This window comes from Hippoglossus stenolepis, chromosome 8 (genome assembly GCF_022539355.2).
Source record: "Hippoglossus stenolepis isolate QCI-W04-F060 chromosome 8, HSTE1.2, whole genome shotgun sequence".
Classification (NCBI taxonomy): domain Eukaryota; kingdom Metazoa; phylum Chordata; class Actinopteri; order Pleuronectiformes; family Pleuronectidae; genus Hippoglossus; species Hippoglossus stenolepis.
In genome coordinates this window covers 8189264-8212855 of record NC_061490.1, presented here as the reverse complement: position 1 = coordinate 8212855, position 23592 = coordinate 8189264, and the positions used below count along the sequence as shown (strand labels likewise).

The 23592-nt window shown below is 40.0% G+C and overlaps 1 protein-coding gene across 2 annotated transcripts in view; it reads left to right on the top strand.

The window, feature by feature from the left end:
• The window catches only part of dyrk1b (dual-specificity tyrosine-(Y)-phosphorylation regulated kinase 1B), a 54214-nt gene that overhangs the window by 6526 nt on the left and 24096 nt on the right, over nucleotides 1–23592 (top strand). The window contains exon 1 of one of the 2 annotated variants that reach the window (XM_035164566.2): nucleotides 19460–21677. The exons of the other annotated variant lie outside the window; for it this stretch is intronic. Coding sequence (XP_035020457.1) covers nucleotides 21575–21677 — 103 coding nt within the window. The 5' untranslated portion in view covers nucleotides 19460–21574. Of the gene's footprint in view, nucleotides 1–19459; nucleotides 21678–23592 lie in introns of those variants that run through there. 2 annotated transcript variants of the gene reach the window in all.

The window sequence follows — 23592 nt, the reverse complement described above, 5'->3', positions numbered from 1 at the left end:
CAGCATTAACACAGTTAATGAGAATAATGTACACAACTATAATCTACATTACTATTTGACAAAAGTAAAACTTGGGGCAAATTGTCTAGTCCTAAAATCACACTAGACTATGTTTATGGGTTACTCTGTGCTTTTATCAAATGTGTCTTTGTGTGCATGTGGGGAATGTTGTTATGTTCTGTAAGTGCCTAGATTGGCCCTCACCATGCAGCAGAATACTTTAAAATGGTCTTGTTAAATATAAGTGTGTGGTAGTAATGTGTGAGCATGAGCAACACAATTAAGAAAGCAGAAGACTGGGCCTAAAGTTGCAATACAGCTCTTTTTATCCTATACTCACATTGCCTTTATTCTCTAACACAGGGATTCCATGACACCATGATACAAGTTGAGTGTGTTAACTGTTACCACTAAACAGAAGACAGACAGAGCTGACATGAGAGAAAGACACGTGGCACTCTGTCCATTTCTTGTTTTGGGGTATGTGTGTAAATTAGTGGCCTGACCAAAAAGGCAGCTGTGGTACAATAACATGCAATAGATAATCACATTAGCTGCAAGCTAAAAAAGTACAACTAACTCAGAAACAGAATTCAAAACAATGTTGATGAAACTGGCTATCTTCTCTATTAATGACTTTTCTACAAACAATTAGAATGGAGACAAAGTGGTTCATCAGAAATGTCCTCATCCAATATTCTGATTGGCTGGAATTGTGGCTCACCTTAACATTCTCTCAATGTTAGCAAATGCGCATAGAAACCAAAGACCAGCGATAACAAGCGAAACACCATGGCCAAGGGTTTCAAATCACACAGAGACCTTCAGAGGGGAATGTTAATGTTTTGTAGTGAAATTGTAAAATGCTAGTTATCAATACTTAGTCAGAAACTACATAGCAGCCAGTAAAATTGAATCCATAGAATTCAGATCTTAACACCAAAGACAAGAAGTCAAGCCAGAATACAATTGATCTGACCTTTGAGCTGACAAACTTTCAGAAACCGGCCATACACAATCATTTGAAAGGGACCAGCTGTGAAATACATTTTTCTGAGAATTACAAACCACAAGAAATATTTTTCTAATCAGATTTGATTCAGTCCAGAAGCTTTTGGAAAGTCAAGAAGAGGCATTTGGTTCTATTATTTTATGTCTTTGTTGTGTGCAGAAATTCTAAGTCCTGGACACACAGCTCTCAGACAGCTCGGCTGGAGAAGAACTCCAGGCCAACTATGCAAGTGTGAAGAAACCACTGGAAACATAGCAATTGGTTTTTGGCACTTAATTTGAGACCCTAAAATAAATGCATACAGGACAGAGCTTTTAAAAATGCACAACTTGAAAATGACAATTAAACAAAGTGAAAGTCAGACATAAAATCAGAACGATCGTTGTCAAAGTCAGTAATTTCATTGCAATAAATCCAGTGGTATTTCAGTTATGACTACAGTTCGAAATTGCCAAACTATTTATAGCAATGATTTGCTTCCATAAGAATCAATATAACTGATGGATGGTTTTTGTAGTAGCAAAATCCCTAAGGTTGCTGCACTGAGCAACGGTGGCTACTCTTTGCTCATGAATTCAACACTTAATTTGTTGCAGTGATTATTAATTATTCTTCCAAGTTGTATTGTCCCGCTTTGATTAAAGGCAGGTTGGGTTGTAACAGTGGAACCATTGCGTAGATCAGTTAGCCAAATAGTTAGGGTGCATGCCACATGGGCAAAAATGCCCTGATTTTGATTGTCAGCTGGCCAGACCTTTCGCTACAGATCGTTCTCCCTCCATTTCCTTTCCCCCCACTGCCTCTATACAAGAAAGGCATGGAAGCCATAAAAGTACTTTGAATGGATTGAACTTAGTTATGGCTTCTTTCTGTCTGTGTGGGCCAGTGGTCAGCAGATCCAAATGTAGGTGCTTGAAACATCAGGGTCTTAGCCAAGCCTAGACATGTTTACATTTTCACCTGGCATTTCAAATGATTAAAATAATGATTAAAATTAATGTGACGTGTGGACTAACTTTCACATCATGAAATATTAAAAAACTAAATGAGGGAAGTCTGGGTTTTCACTTAGCTCCATTATTGTATTTATTTTCAGCAGCTGGAGTAAAACCTAAAAAATAAGAGCCTTGACACTGATGAAGCAGTAATATTGTATGTTCACAGTGACCAAATTGACCAACCCTGGTCTGTTAGCTTGTGCCTCTATTGTGTATATTGTGTGACAAGAGCTCCATTTGAACTGTGACAAATCTGAACAATGTCAAACTGTGTTAACTCTGTCTTACCTATCTGTCTGATGCTCTCCTCTTCTTCACCTCTCCAGTAGCTCTGTTGGTGTCTCATCTGTCCATCGCACTCCTCTTCTCCTCTGCTCTCTGCTCCTCTTCTCTCCTGTCATGCTCTTAAAAAAAGATGATGAATCTAACTAATTCTCTCATTTTTGGTGTGATATTAGATCGTGAATACATCAAATTGATATAGTGTATATATATATATACATAAAAACAACATATCTGGAAAGGTGTCATGGCCGAAACTGGTGCTACACAAATAATCCACCATTCACACTCACATTCACACCTACAGCAAATTTAGACTCACAAATGAACCCAACCCGTGTGACTTTGTGGCTGTCGGACTGACTGTCAGAGGATGCAGGAGTATGGAGGAAACGTGTTCAGGCTCAGTGGGAACATGAGAAAACCCTTCTCTATCTCTCTCTCTATTTTATCCAATAACATTCTTGGTCTGTGTCTTCTGTCCCACACTGGCGTGCAGAGGAATCATTTTTATTTCTGACAATTTATAGAGCTACAATCATATATGTACCATGTGACAAAAACGTTGGAGAATTACTGGGCTAGACAAGTTGGCTAAATAAACCTCTTTACCACCGGGCTCCTGACTCTGCACTCCAGCAACGGGAGAAAAATTCACCTGTTACCTTCATCCTTTTTCGTTTGAAAAATATTGTATCCATGTCCCTCAAGTCTCACCTCAGTGAAATAACTTGCTAGCTACCATCTAATGCTGACAATGATGAGTAAGAGGTGCACCCCGTCGCTTTCTATCGCTCTCTTTCTTTCTCTTACACAAAATGAACACGTGCCGAGAAGAACACAAACTATCGGTAACAGTTCCACCTCATCGCTTGTGCACGAAGGTATTGCTCTTACTTTTCACCTTTACGGTTGTTCGTTCATAGTATTTCCTGCAACTTGGCAAAAACTGTAGAGCACACATCTGCTTCCTGTTTATACCAGCATGCATACGACCAGTGTACGTGAATGGTCTTGTGTTTTTTGGTGTGTTAGTATGGATAGAGATTATTTTTGATATGGAGGTAAAACGTTTGGACAGAGATCGTTTTTGTTTTGAAATTAAAACATGCTGGTGTGGACGGAGCCTTATGTCATGTTCATACTGGCTTGAGCCAAGTGTGAAAAATGTTTCTCATTAATCTGTATGTCACCTGTCTGTCAGCACAGTGGTGTGTCAGTAAAACGATCATTTTTACTGTAATGCAACATCATCCAGTAGGGAACTGCATTGGCCAAGTCAATCCATGCAAGGCCATGATCCTGATGGATCACTTTGTAACATGAATTCCAAATTTGTAATGTTGACCTTGTGACTGTCGTGGCAAAAGATAAAATAGTTGCCACTGTCATAACTCTGCAGAGTTGTTAAATCCTGTCGTGTGTGTTAAAAACCTTTTGTTGACGAAGAGGCCTTAAAATGTCTTAATCCGTTTCTCAGACTGGACGTCCTGGAGTGTCTCACCAGTACCATAACAATATACCCCATCAACAAACCCCTTAAACACAGGTCAGATTTTCATCCTGCTAAACATTTTAAGCAGCTGAAATGTCAGTTGACATGTAAGAGCTAAAATCTTTTGAAGTCTCAGTTGAGGAGTCAACATTTGAACAGTCATGTTTATGTGTTTGCACTAAACACAGTTAACCTGAGGAAAAAGTGAGTAAAGCAGTTGAGATGTCAGTTAAATTGTTGAAAAGGCTGGAAAAGCTAGTTAGTGGATCTTGAGTTTAGATTTTTGTCAGTTTACCTTTGTTTACTTTAAGTGTTTGATTATCCTTTTGTGCAGAGGCTTGCCCTTAATTTGAACCCTAATCCCAACCATTAATCTAAATTTAGATCTAAGTCACTTTACATCATGTTGAAGGCTGGTGCAGTGAAAACGGATTGGAGGCCTCAATTTTCAGCCGAATCAGACAAAATGTCTCCATTTAGTTAGTTTGAGGTCAGTGAACCAGTGACATAGGCTAATGCAAGCACACATCCATTGATCCTATGAGGAGTGATTCATGTTGTCTGTCCCTTTTTTTTCATAAACATATTTCATTAAGTCTAAATACAACTAGAACTAAAAGATGAACTACATTAACAGCGTGTCAGTGTGTTACAAACACACCAGTGGGACAGACTTGACAGCCACCTTCTGGTAAAGCCTCTCAGCTTCTGTGGCTTAAGTTTTGTCTTACTTCAGGTCTGTCAATCTCTCACTCACGTGTGTGTGTGGTGGTAATTTGGGTGAGAGGGTTGTTGCATGTGGCCCCTCCACCTGTCCTTACTTGGACTCTATTTCTGGGCCTCACACTGAACCTGACTATGTCTCGCCTGGCAACAGTACCAGTGTGTGTGTGTATATATATATATATATATATATATGTATATATGTGTATATAAATATATATTTATTTATATATAGTCTGTGTGTGTTATTCTAGTCTTGAGTGCAGCCGGACCAGAGTTGTGTATGTTCATATCCGCCAGCTGTAATGCCAGAACAGTGACCCAACTTAACTCTTCTGTCACAGGAATCGAACTAATGCTTGCATCAGGATGCAGGTTTAATAAATGTGACACCTTGGTCTGAGAAGAAGTGTTTTTTTTTATTGTGTGCTGTGTGTTGAACGACTTGGTGGGTATCTGTTGTGAGACCCATATGTTTTCTTAATGATAGAGTAGGAACACACTTGAAGCACATCAGCTAACATAGCATCATTTAATTCTCCTTCAAAGAGGTTTTACCTGATGTGTGGTGAGATCTCAGATCCAGCTGTTTATGACCTTGAAAAACCCTACCAGCGGTTGAAATCTAATTTCATAAGATGAACATTATTTTTCTTTACTAGAATATCCTAATTTAAGAGAAAAAAACATCTATCTATCAAATCAACGATCTTGTGTGGGTCATGTCAATGTTTTTTCCGAAGAACTATTCCTTCAGAATATTCACATGTCGTCTGTCTATTTTACATGATTTTCCAGTTAGGGGCCAGCAAGAACCAGTACTTTGGAGGCGCAGCATTCGTCCCTTTAACACAGGTAGAGTCCTTAACATAACAGAGATCTTCAGGAAATTGTCATTTGCAGAGAAACACTGTAATGTAATACAGCTTTAGTCAATAATAGTCACTAGTTTAGTTCTACTTTAGCACAATAAATAAGCACAGGAACAGTCTCCCTCTTCCACTAGCACATCTCAGTCAGACCAATGAGTTGAAGAATATATTTACTTTTTTTTTTTATCAACCAGTCAAAATATTGACTACTGCAGCTCTTCATTTGAGCACAACTAGACATTTGGGCTATTCCAGTCTCAAATAATTGAATACTTTGGAATCAAAATAATAAAGATGCTAAACCACTTTTAGTTTATTAAGACTATACAGGAGTTTTTTTGTGCATGAGACTGCAAGGGAGAGTGAGAGGCAGCAGGCATAAATCAACAGTGTGTTTTTGTGTGTGCGTGTGCGTGCACGTGTGTTAGCAAGCTGACAATAGATTTTGAGCACAAAGCAGGAGACCTGAGCAAATCTGTTTATACTAAGTTATTACTAAATGCTAAGTTTAGTGTTAAACTTTCTGCATCCATGAGTAAGTGAGGGTCCGTTATGGCCAGAGTGATGTAATATTTGTCATTAAGCGTGCGTAAAGCTCTGTGAGGACACCCATTTACCATCCAGTTTGGTGGGACAGAGCGGTGTACAGCCACTAGAATATAAGGGCACGCACTGCATATGCATCTTCCAAGTGGACAGCAAAGTAGTATCATAAGAGCAGCTGCAGGTTTTCCTGTGTGTGAAAGGGATTATAACAGGCTTTTAATTTTACCATTTTAATGTGTGGCTGTGTGCATCACATAAGTAGAGAAAGACAGAAAAGTAACATCTGTCTGAGTCAAACAAAGAACTAATCAATGAACAGAGATCGAGTTGATCAAAACACAAATATGCTTTTACAATAAAAACTTATAATTTGCAATCATTTAGCATCTAGTAATACACAATCCAGTAACTAACTTTGCCCAGATGTCAGCTTTATTTGGTGTTCACACTTGCAAAGAACAAAAAAACTCGACATCCGGGCTATTCAATTGGCGGCCCTCAAGCCGGGGCTGGCCTGTGATGGCACCTCGATTTATTTCCCATCTCATGCTGCCTCACCGTGTATTACAATCATCCCTGTTTGTTCTGAACCAGGCATGTGCTGCTCTTGCATCTCCACACACCCTACTCTGCATCTGTGGTCCTTTTTTTTCTAGCACATTAATCTGGTTAGTTACATTAAATGTCTTTCTACTAAAAAAAGCAATGTTACACTAAATGGACAGTGAAGTGTTTTAATATGTTTGTCCAAGGACTGTGTGTTTACTCTGCAATGCATATTGGTATGTAAGTAATATCAGTTGAGATCGCATTGTAAGATGACCCATTCTAATTTGGCCACCACTTTCCTGCTGGGCTCTTATGCTCATGCTTGAAGATTTTGAGACTAACCTCATGTTATGAGCATAGACCTCGCACCCTGTTTCAGGCTTGTACAGAGCAAGAGAGAGCTGCATCCTCATTCTTTAGAGTGGCAAGGGTAAAAGCTGTACACAGATGCAGAGACTGTCTAAGGAGTGAATGCTTGCACCAATCGAGGAGGTGGTTACAGATGAGAAAACCTGAGAAGAAACTTCCATTATCTGACACTTCCTTCAACCATAAGGAGAGGAGAGGCCCTTGCATCGGACGTATTTGAGACTCTTGAACAACTGAGGAAGGTGGATGTCTGTAGCTGTGCATGAATCAACTGAAAACAGTGATGTAGCACAGCTTTGCCTCTATGATAGATTCTTTGATAGCGAATGCTTTCAGGGAGGATCTACTTGGATTAATTGCGTTAGAGGGATACATGACCAGTGAGATAATGTTTGTCTCATTCTTTGAGGAGAGCAACTTGGATTTGAAACATATTATCATGCTGATAACGGATGGTGCGTGTCTGCTAGGTTGGTGGTTGTGGCTCCAAAGCAGAGATATCTACATTGCATTATTCACCAAAGCCTATTGTATGCCAAACTAAGTGGTGACTTAAAAAAGACAATGGTCATGGCAATTAAGTTTATTTGTTGTACCTCCAGCTTACAACAGCGATGTTCCCTCTAGTTGTTGTCAGACATGTCAGCTCAATATTTTGTGAATCCACAATGACATTAGATGGTTTAGCAAATCAAGCTCATTGAAACAATTTTGTGAAGTAAGGGAGAAAAAAAAGTTTTTCTGTCTCTAATTAAGAATGGTGACTTTTCCACTGCCATTTGTTTTTTGAGAAATGTTTTCCATCACTTGAACCAACTCAACATGAAGCTGCAGGGCAGATATTGAGTGGTCACACAACTTGTGGAGAGACTTTATGCATTTCAAAGAAAGCTCACATTTGTTTCTGCTGATCTTTGCCCAGGCAAAAGGCTTCACCTCCCCACATTGCACATATGAGGCCTAAAAATCACAGAGGTGATGACAGGATTCAAGCATTGAAAACCAGCAGGTTTGAAAATTCAAGTATACCCACTTAAGTGTGGAGATTTGTGAAGGAACATTTTTGTGTGAATGCTGAAGTTTGCATTGAAAACACTGTATGCTTATTGCTGTGACAACGTACACACCTTACTTCAATGCTCTTGCACATTATGACAAATGTTGGCTATAGATTACAAATAGGAAAAATGTACCTACCTGATATGTTGTAAATCTGTTCAGTACCATACAACGCACTGTTTTGTTTTGTTGGTACAGTTGTGTGCACTGAGGTGGATGATATCTGTTACTTAAATTAGGGAAAATCTATATGTCAGAAGAAGTTTTATATTTGCCATTTGAATGTATAAAGGTATCTTGATACAAAACAATGCACTGATGTTTAACAAAACACAATATATGCACTCTTATATTGTACATTTTAGCTGTTGATGTGATTAAAGCCATACTATAAGCCCATCCCAAACTAATTGAAATGCCCGCCCTTCATCAATTAATACATGGAATTGACATAGTTTTCTTTATAGTAACAAAAACATTACTTTTTCTGGATAGTCGAAACACATCTTTTGATGGAAAGGTCAACATTAATATTATGAGTTACTAACGTGCTACCTTGATAAGTTCATAGATCAAATATTTGACCAGCATGGTCATTCAATTAGATTTTTAAGATCTTCATCCCCAAGCAAAATTGTGCCCAGTTCGACAGGGCAGCAAAAGAGAATCTAAGCTCGGAGGTCCATTTATAAGACCCAGGTTCACATTGAATCGCTAAACCAGAGACCATCTTAGGACAGATACTGCAATTACCACCTTTTCCCATATACAACCAACTCTTATCATGTGACCAAATTCCACCAGCTAAATCTGTACATAGTCTTGATGACCACTCAAAGCGCTTTACAGTACAGTTTTGCCATTCACTCACATTCATACAGTACACCTACTGTATGTGTAGCACTTCATCCAACAAACATTACTCATACCCTGCCGGCAAAACAGTCAGGGACAATTTGGGGTTTGATATCTTGCCTAAAGTTGGGTTCCAAAATCCGGCGCCAATTAGCACTGGTTCTTACTCGGCGGGTAACTGCCGGACTGAATCACAACGCACATTCTGGCTCATTTCGGATCAAGCTATGAACTGATGTAGTTGCCCTTCTTACAGGCAATATAAACATGCAACGATAAAGTACAAGGACTCTGGGGAGTCAAGTCAGTAACATTTATTGATGAGACATTAATATGATGAAGAGGGAGAAGAGGAAAGAAGCTTCATGTCTCATATATCCACCGACAATCCAGGCCTATAGCAGCATAACTAAGAGCAGGTCCAAGGCAGACCTGAGCCAGCCTTAAACTTAATGAAGAACCTGGTGACGTACAGGATACATTTGAAATAGAGATCAGCTTTTGCCTTATTTGTCTGTCTGAACTCGCGCAAGCCTCAGAGAAAACTAACCGAGCCCGACCTGAACCTGATGGGCATTCTGTTTTTGTGTCGAAATGAATGTGAATGAATATTGAGGGATGTGGTTCAATGCAAGTATGCTTACAGATATGGTCTCCAAAGGTCAATATTATACTTCCTTGCTTAAAGAAGAACATTGTTGCTAACTTTGTGATTGTCTTTGTCTTGTTTGTTGACCATCTGCTTACTGACTTGATTTGAATTTTTCTTGAATTTATCAATAGGTCAAAAACTTACCATGTAATAACTTTTGTTTACATCTGCGCTACACAGTAGTAGGTGGGTATATTGTAATTGGTGGCTTCTGTCTGTCTGTCTGTCTTTCAGTCACACCAATAACTGTGGTAGGTAATCCAATTTGGATTAAACCTGGCTGATTGGTTGGGAGTGGGGATTTTTTCAAATCTATCAAGGGTCAAAGTCACAGCATGGGATCAAAGTTGTAGTCCAAAGTATAATTTTTTACCTCTAAACCTTATGATCAACATCTTACAAAATATGATGTGCATCTAGAGGCAGGTAACCAAAATTTGAAGTTCCACATGGATTGGTGCAAGTGGGTGTAGCCTTTTTACATATCCGCTAATAAATCAAAATGCCTTTGATCAACCCTGATTAATTTCACTGGCTTGTCACTGGCCTGTCTCATCCTTGAACATACACACATAGTTTCACATCTGATGAAGGGGAGAATTTAAGTAGCTAAAGTGACTTCAGTTTTCTTGAGCCTGAAACCTGCTCATTGCTTCTCAGATTAAATTTATGCCCATAGAGCTGCTTCCCTCTGTTGAGTGCAAAGGGTTAGAACCTGTGTATTGCTTCTTGTGGCTATAATTACACAGGTTCTTCTACACCGCAAATATGCCCACAAAATAAATTTATTATGCTCATCAGGTCTTAGAATGTCATTATACAATGTCATTATTAATGTATTATTATTTTGCTGACCTGCTTCTCTATTGTAAAGTTATGATAATTTCAGCATTTTGTCAATAACATTCACCTGTGCTTAAAAGTTAAATCATCCAATACTTACATATTGACTATTTAAGACTGCATGCAGCGCCGGTCTCTCTGACTGCATTTGTAGTATGTTTGAGTAATGTCGCACTGCCATACCAGAAATATAATGTATGGATAATGGAATGTGTCCAGGGTAGATGTCGTTGTACCTATTATGTAATATGAAGGCCAAAGAGAATCTATGAAAAAACTCATATGAAGTATTGATTCATATTTGTTGGTGGACACCTACTAACAGTGTTGATGGTGTAATTGTCATGTATTTTGATAGTGTAATTGTTTTTACTGAAGTAGATTGAGCACTATAATTGTAAATTCTACATGTGCATGCTGTTGGTTATGTGCCATACAGTACCAACGCCTCATAATCCCCACATGTCTAAGTAACCATATAATATCAAGCGTTTTTTGTGAGGTCTTTTGTACAGTAAAATAACAGGACTTAGTTTTCAAAGGTTCAGTTTATAATGGGTCTGTTGTGTACTTGCCACTGATGTGATGTGATCTGCCTGTGGACTGCATATCTCGAGTTCATCTCATCGGCTTCACGCTTGGCATGCGTATTGTAAATGGCCCGTGGATGTGCGATGTCAAATTTGGTGGGATTTGGACATGTGATGTGTTATTTCAATTAAAAGTGAATAAACAGATAAACAGCGCTTGCAGTCCATGGGGGCAAGGCTGCATGCCTCACTCAGTTGTTTAAGCCAATCACACCTGTTGTTTTTATTATTCAATTTGTTTCACTTTCCTTTATCAGGGGGTATTTTTTTCACCTGCATTCAGGGTCTGAAATTAACACCCAGCAAGTACCAAATGTGGGTATATTTTTAGTTTGAGTTTTTACCCATCATTGGATACAATCCTTAAAATCTTAACTGCATTTTGATGTACGATCGCTCTGCTTTCCCAGTAGCAAAATAAAAACAATAGCCAATCAGAGGCAGAGTTTGGAGGGGGGGCTCAGTAGGCCAAGATCGCTTGCCATTTGTCTGCTGCTCAAGCACAACCAAAAAGGAGAAAGGCATAGTACCTACAAATGGAAATTCCAATGACAAATGGAGGTTTGGAGATGATGGGGTTGCATATAACTGGCTCAATATGATGCATGGAGTTGATTTGAACAGTATGTCACCAGGATGCAAAAGAAAAAACACTAAATAACTTGCTTGTCATTGGAAATAAAATGATGAAACTAAAAAATATCTGTGACTGTGAACGCAGCTACTGTCACATAGGTTGTATGTCTGTATCCCGGACTCAGTCGGAGCCTCCCCTGTCAGCAGATTCTGTGACAGCGCTAACGGCAATGTCTGAGCACACCAGCAAAGAGTGTGATTGCAGTTCATAGTAAGGAGCAAAGGAAGAGCTTTATGATTCAACATTCTACCTTATTAATATGATATGTGACATATATTATCACTTTGGCTGGAAACATTTTGCTTGGCCGCTGGAGTCTTTCGTCTACCAGGCATTTTGGCCAATGGGTCAAAAAGGTCATTTCAGAACCTGTCTGCATCTGTTTGTTGGTTTGTTTCGATGCTTGTCAGCAGGATTTGGCCAAAAGTAAAGAGATTATTTGTACCACACCTGTTGTAGGGATGCTGCATGGACCACAGAAGAATCCATTCAATTTGAGTGCGATCTGGTTAAAGCGGCAGATCAAGGACGTTTTTTAGGTGTATCCTGAACCTTGTGAGGTAATTTTTCCACATTTTCATCAGTTTCTCAGGAAATACTATTTAGATCTTGACATATTAAGGCTTATTTGACCTTAGCAGAGGTATGTGCTCTATAGACTGCCATTCAAATAATTGAAAAAAAATCATCACACATATATACCTGTTCATACAAACCACTCCCACCTTATTACCTATAGGGATGATGCGTGAAACTAAGCAATAAAATAATAATAGAATCCTGAAATATTGATGTGTGTGTGTGTGTGTGTGTGCAGAGAGAAACTGTGTGTCTGATATTGAAGAGCACCCAAAGCTTATGAGCCATATTGCCTGTGCTTGTTAGAGCTGGGGACTCATCTATACGTAAATGTTATATTTTAAGGTTTCTTAAAATGTCACCAAAAAGTAGATCTCGACCGATATAGATGTTTCGGGGCTGATTCTGATATTAAGGAGTAAAGCATTTCCAACACTGATATTTTGGCCAATATACACGTGGCTCATGTTGTTCCTCCAGTCTTTGAAAATAAATGATAAAATGTAATTATGGCTTTAATTTACAAATAATTTACCAAAACCTGTATCATAAATAGCTATTAATCTAAATAAAACACAAATACAACCAAATATATAGAACATATATATATATAGAGAGAGAGAGAGAGAGAGAAAATCACGTATTTTTTTACATAAAATGTAAACATAAATGCATATGTCTAGTTTGTTTATTCGGTCAAATAAAGTTTCCATATCAGTCGGTATTAAGACATGCCAATACCAATATGTCTGTGAAAGGCTCATATTGGCCAATAGATAAACCTGCCAGGCTCTAGTACAAAGCAGTGGTATTGTCAGTGTTCAAAACTGATCTGAGCAGCCATACTTGAAGATAGAGTGAAAAGCCAGTGGTAACAGAGAGAGGAGGTTGCAATGTTCAACTATGGGTAGAAAAGCTTACATTTTCATCCTGTCGCTAGTCCTGTTGCTAGTGTTGCTCACATGAAAAGTACAGAAGTAGAAGAAAGAGAACTTGTTAGCTCTGCTCAGCTCTTGCCTAATTTCTCAATAGCACACAATCGGACAGTCACTGAATGAACTGGGCTTCAAAGTCATATTTCTGGTTCTGGGGAATTTCTGAAAGACTAGATTCCGGCACCAGAAAGGCTGTTAAAGCACCCTGTTGAAGAATAGTAGCAGCTTTAGGGTTTGGGTTGAAAAGGATATTATCCTTTGAAATGTAGATGTATAATGTTGCAAAATACTGAAACACCCCCCAAAAATACAAGTCCCATTAGATTTGAGCCACAGTATGTAATAGTTGAGTAAATGTTGGTAGTTGCAATAAACCACTGGGTTGAAACACATTTGAAAAAGTTGTTCATCATGAGTAAGGTTTGGTATGTACCAAGTCTGATGCTAATTGGTCAACGTTTTTCTGAATGGCCAGTTTCCGTGTGTCTCTATAAATACATACTGAAAACCCACACTGAGGAATAGTGTTATACATGGAAGTCAGGACAATGCCAAAGTAGAGGGCGTGAGTAGTTGATGATGTAAATTGAATTTACTTAAAAGTTTAAAACAAACCACTCTTTAAAATATTATTCCCAAAAAATGTGTGACAGAAAATCAGTAAGGACGGTACTGTTACGGTTGGACTCTACAGTTCCTGACCTCTACAGTGTTTTTCATTTCTTTTCAGTTTGTCACTTGTATTCTCATTCAAATGTGATGGAGATGATGTTGGAGTTGCAGTTTCTCAACACTGAGGCAGGTGGGACCCCATGTGAGGTGACCTGATCTGCAGATATCAATGGCTTGGAATGAATTGGAGGATCCTGAAATGAGGTCATGGGAAGCTAAGGTTGAGAAAGTGCAACACGATATTGAATAGTTGTGAGTCATTTTCTTATCTAAACTATAATTACACACAGCCAGTTGATGAGCAAGGACTTCAAAATAAATAAATCAGCATGCCTATGGCTGCTACAGGGGTGCACTTCACTACTACATTTCCAAGTCAGTGGTGTTTATAATACTAGTTACTTTTTTGACTTATGTACATTTTTAAAAACATTTATTTCCACTTAAATTTTTGTCATTTTTTCCTTGTTTCTCTTCCTGCTGTTGAAGGTTGTGGAAGCAAATGGGGTTGGGTCATTCTTTGTAATGTCTTGTACTTCTAATTCCCAATAAAAAAATATCAGGGGGAAAGAAAATAAATAAATCACTACAGCAAACAGTGTCACAAAGGTGGTTCATATGAGCATACATGGCACCAGTAACTGTGTATCATGGTGTCTGGCAGGCTGAGTGTGCAGCGTCTTGTACCGACTGATGCTGCTAACTTACTGTACGGGCAAAAGCAAAGATGGTGCATACGAGTGGAAGCTAGTCAAAGCACCTGCAACCTCTTTTCTGTGTATGTGTTTTGTTGTGGTTCTTTTAGCACGTTTTCTTTCACTGTTGTCTCTGTATTTTAATTTAATCTTTAAATTTTATTCTATTGACTTATTTTATACTCTTGTCTACCTCATTGTGACTTGTGTGCTGCTGTAACAAGTGAATTTCCCCATTGTGGGTTCAATAAGGTTTTATCTTATCTTTTATCTTAATAAGTTACTGCACAAATGACTATTTGTCCATTTGTGTTAATTTATTGAAACTGTAACAGTTCAATACTTTATTTATTAATAATTGTCAAGTGAATGTTTCAGTAAATTATATCAGTGTTCAAAAACTTTATTTATACATTTATTTATAATTGAAAGTGTTTAAGTAAATTATATCGTGTTATGTTTGAAGAAAGTGATGAGAAAAAGGAAGCACATGTGATTCTTACTGTAATACGTTACTTTAGACTATTTGTCCATTTGTGTTCATTTATTTAAACTATTTTGCCCACCCCATTGTTACTGTTGTGGTTTTGTATATACGTTAGTAGGTTATGATTTAAACTGTGTTCATTAGATCGTAGCATAGGTCAAAACTGCATTTATTTGTTTATAATTGTCAAGTGAGTCTTCATTTATTGAAACTATTTTTGCCCACTCAATTTTTTGGACATTGTTTTGTTTAAACTGAGTTCACTAGGTCATGGCATAGTTGAAAACTTTATTAATCTATTTATTTGTAATTGACAGCGAGTCAAGTTATTTAAAGAAAAGGGAAGCACATGTGATTCTTACCATAATTCGTTACTTTAGACTGTTTGTCCCTTTGTTTTAATTTATTGAGACTATTTTTGCCCACCCTATTTTTTTTACATTGTTTTGTTTATACCGAGTTCACTAGGCCATGGCATAGTTCAAAACTATATTAATGAATTTATTTATAATTGAAAGCGTTTCAGTAAATCATATCAGTGTGTTTTATTTGAAGAAAGCAATGATTCTCATTTGACTCTGAAGCCAACTCTCCCCATCGGCTGGCTTTAATGTGCATTAATGGCATTTGTGCAGGCAGAGCATTGGCAGGCCTGATCCCAGAGGCTGTAACCCAGTCTCATATCCTCCTGTTTGCCTGTGTCACTCCGGTGTTCTCGTCTCTCTGGCACCGCCCAGTGCCGGCGAACAGAAGCTATCAGTGCTCCTCTCTCTGAAAGCTCCCTGCAGTAGCACCATGGTAATTCTGCTCCTCTATCTTCCCTCTGCATCATGTTTACCTAGCAACAAGCATCACCCGCGGCTGGCCATCCCATTGGTCATTTGAAAACGCACCGGGGACCAATGGCAGGGCTGTTGCCATGGTACAGTGTATAGTTGCCGGGTGGAATTTTGCTGCAAGGCACGTGAGTCTCGGAGTCTGCTTGCCTCCTCGCGCTGCCGCTGTAATCTGCGTTAGTTGCGCCGAACGTGACCGAGTGGAAACCAGTCACTTTGAAACACTGACGCTCGTCCACATGTTCGCTCCTTCAACCTGCGTTTCGCAGCAGAATCTGCCGCGGAGACGACGGGAAACTGCTGCATCTCATCCCACAGCCCGTTTCAGTCGCCGTTTGTGCCCATGCAACATGCTGCATCACTGACTAAACTGACGCACCATGTCCGCTTGTAGCGACGTTTAAAACCGCCTCAGTATTTTCAACCAGACAGTCGAAATATAAGAAATATAAATCTTGAAGTGATATTTATTATATGCATTTATTTACTTGTGCAAATTACAGCTGTTCTGGAATGTATTTGTTACATTAAATACGATGCATAATTCAATCCAAGTTCAAAATGTGTTATTAAAACATTGTCCTTTTTGAATATTAATTTCTGTGAATGATATAAAATAATTCCTTTTCCTTTGTTGTGACCCTGGAAACGGTTTTGAATGAAATAAGCTTTCTATGCAGGGTGTTAGGTCAACATGTAGGATATCTGATGGGTTAGAAATGATTAGTTCATGGAATTTTATTTTAGATATAGATGTATATTATTCCTTCCTTTTTTCAGTCCCACTTGTTATTCTCTTAAGACATATTTCTTTTTATCATCTGTGCACAAGGGCATACTGCATGGTGTGCAACAGTTCATCTATTCACTCTGTAATTAGCAGAGAAAATAAAGGAAACTTGTGTAGGTCACTCAATGTATGTGTTTGCACAAACACACTTTTTAACCTGTTGCTCCAACCTCTGTAATTGTGGAGCTGACATAACTGTAGGATTTGCATTGCATGAGGATGACAAAAAATGCGGCACACTCCATGTTTTCTCCTCAGTGCAAACAGACATATGCACACAGTAGGCTAGTAAAAAGCCCTCTGAGAGTAGAGTTAAGGTTTGTCTCCTTGCCTCCTTGTGTTTTTGCCCAGCTACCTTCTTGCTTCCTCTCGGTTGTGTTTCATGCCTGCCCATACAGAACTAGGCTTGACATGAAATCAAAATTATTGTGCATGCACAGGTGAAATAACCTGTTTCTGGCCCAGAACAATGTGGCTATTAATCTAAAGTCACTGTAAAGTCTGCACATACTAAGTTCTGTTTTATATGTTTTTTATTAGTGTGTCCTCTACATCGCATATTTTCTTTATTTCTCCTTCATTTACTTTGTATTTATTTAAGATTTAATTAAAAGCTCATAGTGGCAGAAATTTAGATTAAATTGTCCAACTTCTAGAAATGAAATCGACAGCTTTGGCTAAACTGAACTATAATGTGGACATGATTTATTAGACACTGCTGTGTGACCATTAAGTCAACTGTGTAAAAATACTTCTTGCAAGATGATTCCTGTTGTGTTGATGCTATATCATGTATCCTAAAGATGAAGCTGGCCTCTGTCTGGGGTGCTACAGTTTGCTACACATGCTGAACTTAACTTCAGTTCACCTCTCTTTCTGTCCTTATAACTCTGAAAAAAAAAATCTTATTACACTGGAAAATATATAAATCACTAAAACACTTTAACTGTTTATTGTGATGAGAGTGATGAATTTCTCTTTGATTTGATGATTTTTATTGAAGTTGTCACTTGTAGCAAGTGTTCATTAAACCTGACACACACTCATCTTCACATATATACTTACTTATCTCTGAAACAGATCACTTCAATGCAAGCTGTATAATTATAGCATGTTTTTAGGCCATGCCATCCTATTTTAGCTGTGGCTGGTCAGCTGTTATGCAGAGTGTGGGAGTGCAGTGATTTGGACCATGGGTACTGGAGCCTGGAGCTTCAGTTGATTATCAAGGAAACCTGCAGAATCTGGAGTCAATGAGATTACTTAGCCAGAATGTAGTAATTACACTTGCTGATGTTTACCTTGAAATTTGGTCGGCCAGTTTTGACCAAATTGTTGTTACTGCAGCTTCATTATGCCGTTATTAGGTTTCATGTACAGTATCAGCAGATATTACTTAGTTCAAAACCATACAACAAAAAAGCTACCAAATTGATAAGTGCAGCACTTAACATTGGGTGAGCCTTTCATGTTTTAAGTTTATTTCTCTTATGTGCATTGCTATAGGATTATCACAGGAGCCCTTCACCTTTGTGTGGAAGGTAATTACAGTAAGCATTACTTTGGTATAACACATTACTGCGTGATCAATCCGCACAAGTTCTAGATTAGAATCCCAGAAAGAAAAGGAGAAAGAATGAAAGAAAGAAAGGAGGGTGAGCCCAAGTGACACACATTTGTCTGTGCAGTGCGAGCTGCGTTTGACGGTGAGTTTCCTTTAAGGGGGTGTCAGCTGGTGTGTGACAGTGTTTGTGTGCTGAGCTGTTCCCGGGCAGCATTGTGCCTGATTTAGCCGGAATGCTCGGATAGCAACAGTAACAACTTTTAGCTTTGGCTGCTTTGTGAGGAGAAGTCACCGCAGATCTCAGCTGTGGAGAGTCACTCAGTGACCGTGTGCTCATGGAGGCCTCCGGCCCTCCCCCTGCCCCCGCTCCCCGGCTGCAGCCCCCTCCCTCCATTTCTACCTGACATCTTCAAACTATTTCCGCGTCATTCCTGCCTCGCGCCGTTTGAAGAGACAGTGGGAAACTAAGCCGATCGCTCCTCCCACACACCCAGCCGCCAGCCAATGGCAGCCAGGGACGGGACCTGGAGGAGCCAATTGCCGCTCAGCTGCCATGGCGTCGGGTAGCAACAGAGGCTGAAGAGGGTGCGTGCGCCCGAGCACAGAGAAGTAGAAATATTTTCAAAGACTGGAGGAACAACATGAGCCAGTGAGAGCTGCATGGCAGCAGCAGGAAAACCCAGCTGTCTGCTCCTGTTAGTGTCTGTCACATAAACGGGTTTCATGTCTAAAGCGGCCATTACCTACGGCCCTGTGTGTTGTATTAAACTGTGTCCACCTCAAGGTAGTTCTTTTAAAATGACCTGTATGAGTGTGTACACGTGTTAATAGCGTTGATCAATGTAGGCCTCTGTCTCATGTACTTCTGGCCCGGGTCTCCATAGATATTACACAATGAGCTTCTTGTGAGCACAACATAATACAAATGCAATACAAACAGCACTCATTTCCTCTCGAGGTTTATATACATGTGTACAAACACATACACTGACTTTTGTTTTCTATAATTCTTTAGATTCAGCTGAGTCTCAGAGTAGCAAGTTTAGAAAAGTACTATTTACTCTTTATTACTCTACTTTATTAGTATGTGTCACACCATCTTCTCACAGAGTTTATCAATGAAACTGTAGAAAGAAGTTTCAGTAAATCAACTGAAGGTTGTCTATGTCTGCGTGTATATAAAGTCCCAGTATATATATCCCGCTGTTACTATAAATGGACAGGACAGGAGAGGTCTGCTTGGAGCAGACTACTGTGGTCAGGGGGAAGGTTACCGTCCCGCTAACTCACTCAGGTTGCTGATAATGCTTCTTAAAAGCACTCGGCCTTTGGGCACTGCTTGCTCTGAAAACACCCGTGAAATGTCGCAATCGTCATTTTAAGTCGTGTGCGCGGATCCGTCGTGCGTTTATCGGCACAACGCGAGGCTGCGTCAGACAGAGCGGCTCCGACCCCCGCCACGGGCACATGGTACAGTCCCTATCGCAGGGTGGGGGAGCCGTGTGGGAGAGCAGCACAGATTCCGTCTAACGGAGAAGCACGGAAAGAGAAAACGGGCGAGAAACATGAGTCGAAATCGCCCCTGTGAAGGTTTCCACCACGAAGGAAGAAAAAATCCCCCGTTCTACAACTGAAAAGCAGAAGAGGAGAGTAGGTGTGTGAGGACAGAAGAGCGGAAGCGGACGGAAGAAGAACGGGCGCGTCAAAGAAGCGAGCAGAGGCGTCTGACAGCAAAGCTCAGGAACTCCGCTGGATTTGGTTTCTGTTGTTCACTCCGAGACGAGTTTCAAGTTTTGCTTCGTCGCAGTTTGGACGTTGTTTGTGATTTTACTTTGGTGTGATCGCCTCGGAGTCTGACTCCCTCTCGGATCGAGCTGCTGTGGTAAACAGTGTCGGGAGTGTGGAAGTAGCTTGGAAGTGCAGGCCGTCAGCGGCTTGTCATGCCTGCCTCCAACACGCTGAAACGTTTGGCTTATGACCCTCGATCCTGGATCTAAACTTTCTCAGCCCGATTTCCCCCCCCCTGTGGTACCCCCGAGGACAAGACGCGTGTAAGTGAGGTGAAGTGTTTGTAATGATTCGTCACAGTCCCGTCGGCCCATGAGTGTGGATATCCCCTCAGAGGAACTTTGTCTGGAACTACACGTCTTTGTGAAATCAACACGTTGAAGTGGACTATTTTGTTTACATGTGTTCGCAGAACTGCTTGTTGTCCCAGATACAAACTGTACCGTGTACGTGGATTACATTATTGTCTGGCTACTAAAGGGCCCCTCTTCACCCTGGTGTGGGCCGGCCACCTTTTGACCAGGTGGGCGGGTGAAGGGGAGCTGAGTGACCGCAGCACTCACAGGCCTTGTGGAGCTGTGGTCGCACAGGCTCTGTGACATTGCCAGTGCAGGGCCGTGTGTGTGTCACTGGATTAATCTGAGTGATAACATCACTCTACACTGCTCCACTCTGTCCAGTGACCAGTCCCCCCAGAAAGCGCCAGTAATTGGAGCTATTTTTAGTGTAAGGGATGGGGTAAAAGCAGGCAGCTGGAAACCCAACTCCCCTCCACCTCCTTCTCTTCCACCCCTTCTGTCACACTACCTCGCTCAGCCCACCTGGCAGTATGCTGGGCGAGCCTGGTTAGCACAGACTCAATTTACAGCTAGTGAATGATCTTCCAGACAAGTCGTCTGGAAGAATAACAAAGGTTGGATGAACTTCTTCTGCTGAATAATAAGAGATCTGTCAGGGCTTACTGACCATGGACTCTTGGTAGCGGGATTCTAGCTGTACTGTGTTCCACTGGTTAAGACTTCACTGGACACAAACTTTGTTCTGGAATACCACTTAGAAGATGTCTGAAGGACTATTAACTGTGAAGATTTGGTTGTACCTGCCCTGGACTAAGTGAACGTATCATAAGCAAAAAGAGTCTATGCCTTTACCCCTTGGACATTTAGCTCAAACTCATAAATAAGAGTATTCACTTGTTAACCAAGAAGAAAGGCCTACCTTTGACTACCTAAAGCATCGGTCACCAGCGACCTGGAGTGGCACAAACCTCCAGCACATAGAAAGAATGCATGAAACTGCCGAAACCAACATAACTAAAAGCTAACCTGACTAACCAAATATTATATTTCCCCCCACTCCCCATACCCACAGAGAAACAGAATATATATGTAGAATGAGAGATTATATCTTTAGTGTAACTCCACAGAAGACAGAGATTGCATCCTTTATATTTTTACTTCAGAGAGACAAGCTGCCTGTACACCAGTTGGTTGCCTTAGAAACCACAGTCACAAAAAATTTTACAAAAGAAATAAGCCAGAGAAGACGGTGCCTTTTGATTGGTTGGTCGGTTTCCCACCATTTCAAGATTCATTGATTTAGTTGGATGTAAACTGTTGAGGTGAACTCTGGGATTGAAAACACGCCTGATGACAGTTACCTGACCCTTTTCAAGTCCCACCCACACGTCAGAGTGTTTGATTGACAGTATTTCCTTGCTGGATTGAACAATTGCCAAGCCTTTCCATGGTGATCACATCATCATCCGTGGAGGACAAGACTGTGCCCCCTTGCAGGATGGTCCAGTCAGAACCCTGGATCGCCTCTGCCCTGCTTCGGAAGAACAAGAGTCAGTACACACACACAAACACACACTCACTGAAAAGAACAACTCTTTTCCTATTGTAGACACATTTTTGTGTAATTCTATTGCGGTGAGTTGATCGTTGATCATGCGTATGATGATGTTTTTGCGCTTAACAGAGTTCGGACACGTTTTAGTTAACAAGACATAACATTGGTTTTATGTATGTCACTATGGTGTCATGCTGCTGTTTGTGACAGCATGTGTTGGCGTTGAATCGTGATTGCTCTGGGTCTGAATGGGGGGGGGGGGGCAGCAGGAAGCACCATCATTGTCAGTTGGGGAGACTGTGGATGCTGTCTGTCCATACTTATTGGATATTCTTTGGTTTAGCTACTCATACATTAATTCACAGAATAAAGTAATAAGGATAAACTTTTTCAAAAACGAAAAACTATACTTTGAACTGTAGTGAATTTCCGTGGCACTACAAAATGCAGCAAGTTGTCCTGACCTTGAAAAATACTTATTTATAATTATCATATAATCATCAGACCATTTACATGTTAGTATTAACAAGTGCTGTAGAGCCTGAATTAGTTGCAACTTCTGTTGCAAACCTGTTAATGTTGTTTTAAAGGTGTAATCGCGCTCTCTTGCAGAAGTGGTTTATCTTTTGCTGAGTTACAATACTCGGTAGCGCATGGCAGCAAATAATAAGGAATAGTTGAGTTTGCCTATTTATTGGTTGTGGCCTTATGTTGGTGGGGTCATGTTGCAATTGTCCAACTATTATAGATTTATTGGGGATTGAAATTATTGCCTTTCTACAATGCTTTCCATGCACATTTTTTGTTATTTATTGACATGTACACTGAATCTGCACTTTAGGAACACCTACAGTAATCTGCTGCGGTCTAATCCAACTGTCAAGCAGTTAATTCCCTTTCCAAGAAGGTTGTATGTTCAGTATATAGTGGGTTGAATCAAATGTATGATCATAATGGAGGATGTGGTCTGTGGTTCTGTTCAGCTGTGTTCTTTTGTGTTGACAGCTGTTCCTTTTATTTTGTCCACTACATTGAAATAAAGGAGGGTAGGCACATCTCACTGTTTAATGTTATACAACTCAACAGCAGTATAAACTTAATTCTCCAAAATGATAATCTATCTGAACCAACACCTCTGAAACAGTCCGAACACAATCTGAAGGAGGATTTACTGCAGAGCTGCTGGAGCAGACTGCATCAGTTTTAAGTAGGTGTTCATAATAAACTGAGAAGTGAGTGTATATACAGTAAGTGAAAGGAATCCTGATAGTGATACCAGGGTTTTTAGTGTCACATATATAGGCTTTTATCTCATCTGATAATGCTTTGATAGGCTTTGTCGATTATAATATAATATAATATAATAATGCTCATGTGACTTTTGGTTGCTGTCCCTGATTGTGTGTTTGTCCCCAAAAAATGGACATTAATTATTGACAGCAGTCTGAGCTGCTTGTCTGTGTATGAGCTTGGGTGCATTTAGAAATTGAGAGCACACATGACCTAAAAGCGAAGTTTGCGTGAGTTTGTTTGGTTGCTCTGGCACAGGTTGCGAGTTATTCATCAAATTAAGGCTGAAAAACGTAACTCAAACACGTGATTTGTGGACGTACTGGTTGGAATGCAAGGATATAGATAAACATGTCACACTTGAATCACTTCTGTTTTTTTCTGGGCTTTAAGATGACTTTTATTCTGGACTAACTGATTCTGTGGATTCCCCGCATAGTCCCAGAGTGGGATCCCTCACGTCCAGGCTCAGTTTTAACATCCAGCTGGGAATTAAATTTGAGCCCTGGCATTTTGCAGCTTGCTTGTTCAGCTTCCCCTACCTGCTCACAGTGGCTCACTCATTTCTTTCCCTTCCTTCTTGTTTATCAGTTTTATTCAGTTTTGTGTTATGTTGTTTG